Here is a 3,750-nt window from a genome sequence, read left to right as displayed (position 1 = left end):
GTATGTTTTGACATGTGAAGAAATTGACAATAAAGCTGACTTTGACTTTGAACAATATAAGACTGATTCCGACCAATTGTATTCATAACATTACATGAAAGAAAAACTGTCTTCTCATACTTTGGTTTAGGACCAAATACCTGCAAAACTACTGACATTCAGCTGTACTTTGTTTTGTTTATTGCTAATTAGAAAATGTTAGTATGCAAATACTCTAAATTTAGATGTAAAACACTGTACATATTATAAGTGCATAGCATTTGAATATTAGCGGTGTCATTGTGAGCAAGTTAGCTTACTGACGTTAGCATTTCGATCAAAGCGCCACTGTTCCTAAGTACCGCCTTGCAGAGCCGCTAGCATAACTGTAGACTGTTGGTCTTGTTCAACATCTTTTTCTGTGGACGATTTCAATTTTTGATGCCTTTTATTATAATTTCTTGAATCTGCATACCGATACTTGACTAGTTAATTGGATGTATTCTTTACAATTTTTGGCTTTCACATGTAAAATAGTTATACCCAGTAAAAGAGGCCATTTAAAAAAAAAATAGCAAGTGACAATATTTGCTTTATACTTTGCCGTAATCTTGCGTTGTTACATTTACTAATATTTATTTAAAATGTTATCCGATCTTATTTAAAAAAAAATCTTATTGTGTGGAACTCTTCACCCACATCTTTGTGTTTTTCCCTTCTATAACCGCTGTCACACAGCCCTTAGGGTTCTGGTACTAATAGGTTGCAGAATGTAAGGCCATGATCGCTTTGTATGCCAGTATTCATGCTTAAATGCTAAGCACAGCTTTGAGCATTGTAGCGGCGGCACTGACACAAGCATCATGCATGATAAATAACACCCGAGCAGCCACTGTATGCCGGTAAATCCATCCCAACCTCACAACCTTTAATTTACCGACCTGCCTCAGTTCCTCCTCTTCACTGTATTTCCCTCACAGGGATTATACAGTTCAGTGTCATTACTTATCCTGATACTTCAAAGGAGCTTTATACTGAGACATTTAATTTCAATCAGACGCCATTTAGTTTTTAGTATACAGAAGAAGTCAACGCTGCCTCTCCATTTCTGTGCACACAACAGAAACCGGTGCATGCAACAGCAATTTCAGCACTTGCTCTGCATGTGGATGGATTACTGAGAATGGGCTTAAAGTCTTATCTAATAGTCTTGATCATGGATGTTAGGCATTATCACAGATGTCAGGGGGGAGGCTATGAGCATCACCAGAGCCACACAGGAATAGGGCTGTGTACCACATTATATACTTTTTTTAGACACCGACCAAATTGCCTCTAAAGTATTGAGTATTGAAAAATAATTTGGCATTCAATGCCTAAAGCCGCCTACACATTCAATTGATTTCCTATGGGGAATTTGCAGCTTTGCGCTGAGCTCAAAGTTAAAATTATTTCAACTTTGACCCAGTTGCCGCTGACCTTGGAAGCGCAACCAAAAAGATAACAGCTGTTGTTACCTAGCAACGGGAAATAGCTTCCTTGCCGCCCTCGATGACGAATACCTGCGCTGCGCTTTGCTCTGCGCCCTACCTAGAGGTGCGTAGAGAGCAAATTGCTTATCGTGTGTAGGCGGCTTAAGGAATGAATCTCACCTGCGTCAGTGAGCCAATAAGCATGTCGCATGCTTCTACCAAGATCTGATAACGTATGTGATTGGCTGTCTAACGTTACACGTGGCACAGGCGCGCAGTGAAAACTCTACGTTACGCACAGAGACAGGGCTCACGTAGTAGGAGCTGAAAAATAAATGAGATTTTTGTCGTAATGTTTTAATTTTGTATTGTTTTAAAAAATTGGTATTGAAAAAATATCCGTTTGGAACTGGTATCAAAGTCACAGTATTGGTATCGGTACCCGTATGTAGTTTTTGACCGGTACCCCGCCCTACACAGGGAACATACTGTATAAATCAGCCAGAAGAAGGGAAAAGGATGCCATGTTGGAGAGCATTGCTTGCTCTGACAGTCTGTCAGGTGTATTTGATTTTAGCCCCTTGCTTTGACCCCAAAGCCACAACTGTTTTTCTGTGTAAGAGCTTCCCAGCATTCCCTCTAAATTTCCCACTCAGGTGAGCATTCCCTGTTTCTATAGTGCTGGCATCCTGATTGACCTTAAGGTCTCATTTATCAGTCAGGTTTCCTCAACCTCTTGAAGTATAATTTGATTGCAATGGTTTTGATATCATTCGTGGAATCTGTTTTATTGCAAAGACTTGCATTATTTAATCAGTATTCCTTTTAGAGTATTTCAGTTACATTCAGTAGATCATTCTCTTATTTGCTGAATCTAGGACTTTCCCCTTTTCACTAAGCTAGCGTCTTGCATTTGCATGCATATTAAACACTGCTGGTGTCAGCAGATGTCTTGCATTGCCCACATTTAGGGTACATAAATTGACTTAATCCATATTTGCCCCAAAAAGTATTTCCTTTTTCCTCTATTTTTTATCAATCAACATTCTAAATGTTTGCTGATGAGACATTGCAATGATTTGGCACAAATAGTATTTATTTATTTGGGGCGTGTTTGTCATTCAGCTCTCTGGTCTGTTCGAACAAAGACCACGTCAACTTGCGTGGGTTCTAGAAAACAAGAGTTACTGTGTGTCACACCAGACACGCAGAGTTCCTTGTCAACATGCATGCTTTTCTCTTTATTGTATTTGTTTGTTTTAACAGGCATGTGGCCAAACAAATGGCTTTCTCTCTCATTGGTCAAAGAAGATAAACATGGGAATCATAGGCCATGTGCTCACTAAGCTTTTACATTAATTACATCCAAACATGTTTGATTGCACATATTAGAGTATGCCAGCCAATGTAGGTACTGTTCCCATCTCTTGTTGTTGCTTTGCTTTAGTTAGAAATATTCACTGTGTACCCTTTGCCAGCTTGTACCCTTCGCCATATATCAAGACATAACAGTAAAAATAAATGTCCTTAATAAAACCCCACCAACAGATAATGTATTGTTTCTGTTTTGTAGGATATTTGTACAATCAGCGGTCTGACTTAACATATAATTTGTCTACTGCTATAAATAGTCTTTATGCTGATATTTAAATTGTATATTAATAAAGTAAAATGCATGTAATTAGCTGATAATCAATTTTGTGTAAAGTAACATGTTTTGACTGACCATTTTCTAATAATGTACCCTTATAAAGGTCTTAAAGTCATAACTAATAACTGTGCCATTACGGTTTTGGCTAACCTAACATGTCATTAATGGCTTGTAACTGGTTTATAAAACATTACTAAATGATTAAATGACCAGTAATGAAGCCAATAGTGATAAAGTATTTCTAAAAGTTGCTAGAATTGTGCATTCAATGTATTATTTGTTCGACGACTGAATGGCTTGTTGATGTATGGAGGTGCTACACATGGCACAGCGGTGTGGAATGACGAAACATAGACACATGACTTTGGCATTGAAGAATGTTTTGCACTTTGTCCTTACTGCTATCAATCTTAATGAACTTTTTTGATTTTTTTTGACATTTCTCAACAGTCAGAGAACCACATGAGATTAAAAAGGCCCAGACATGTGAACATGTATCACCACGTGGCAGCACATCATCACCTGGGACAATACCACACCGACACTGGCCGTGTAGCTAAAGAATGATCAAAATGGCCTCAGTAAAATGAGTCCATTTGAAATTATTTTTAAAAATTAAAAAAAAAATGTTACTCTTTCTGCTTTTTT

General features: G+C 37.9%; 1 protein-coding gene across 1 annotated transcript in view; it reads left to right on the top strand.

Annotated features, from left to right (window-relative positions):
* nup214 (nucleoporin 214) overlaps window positions 1-3,711 on the top strand; it is a 40,134-nt gene extending 36,423 nt beyond the window's left edge. Inside the window, exon 36 of the mRNA XM_032539894.1 lies at window positions 3,553-3,711. Coding sequence (XP_032395785.1) covers window positions 3,553-3,568 — 16 coding nt within the window. The 3' untranslated portion in view covers window positions 3,569-3,711. The remainder of the gene's footprint in view (window positions 1-3,552) is intronic.
* Window positions 3,712-3,750: the final 39 nt, after the last annotated feature.

Source organism: Etheostoma spectabile, chromosome 16 (genome assembly GCF_008692095.1).
Source record: "Etheostoma spectabile isolate EspeVRDwgs_2016 chromosome 16, UIUC_Espe_1.0, whole genome shotgun sequence".
Taxonomy (NCBI): domain Eukaryota; kingdom Metazoa; phylum Chordata; class Actinopteri; order Perciformes; family Percidae; genus Etheostoma; species Etheostoma spectabile.
Note: the sequence above shows the minus strand (reverse complement) of the source record. Positions and strands in the feature narration are given on the sequence as shown.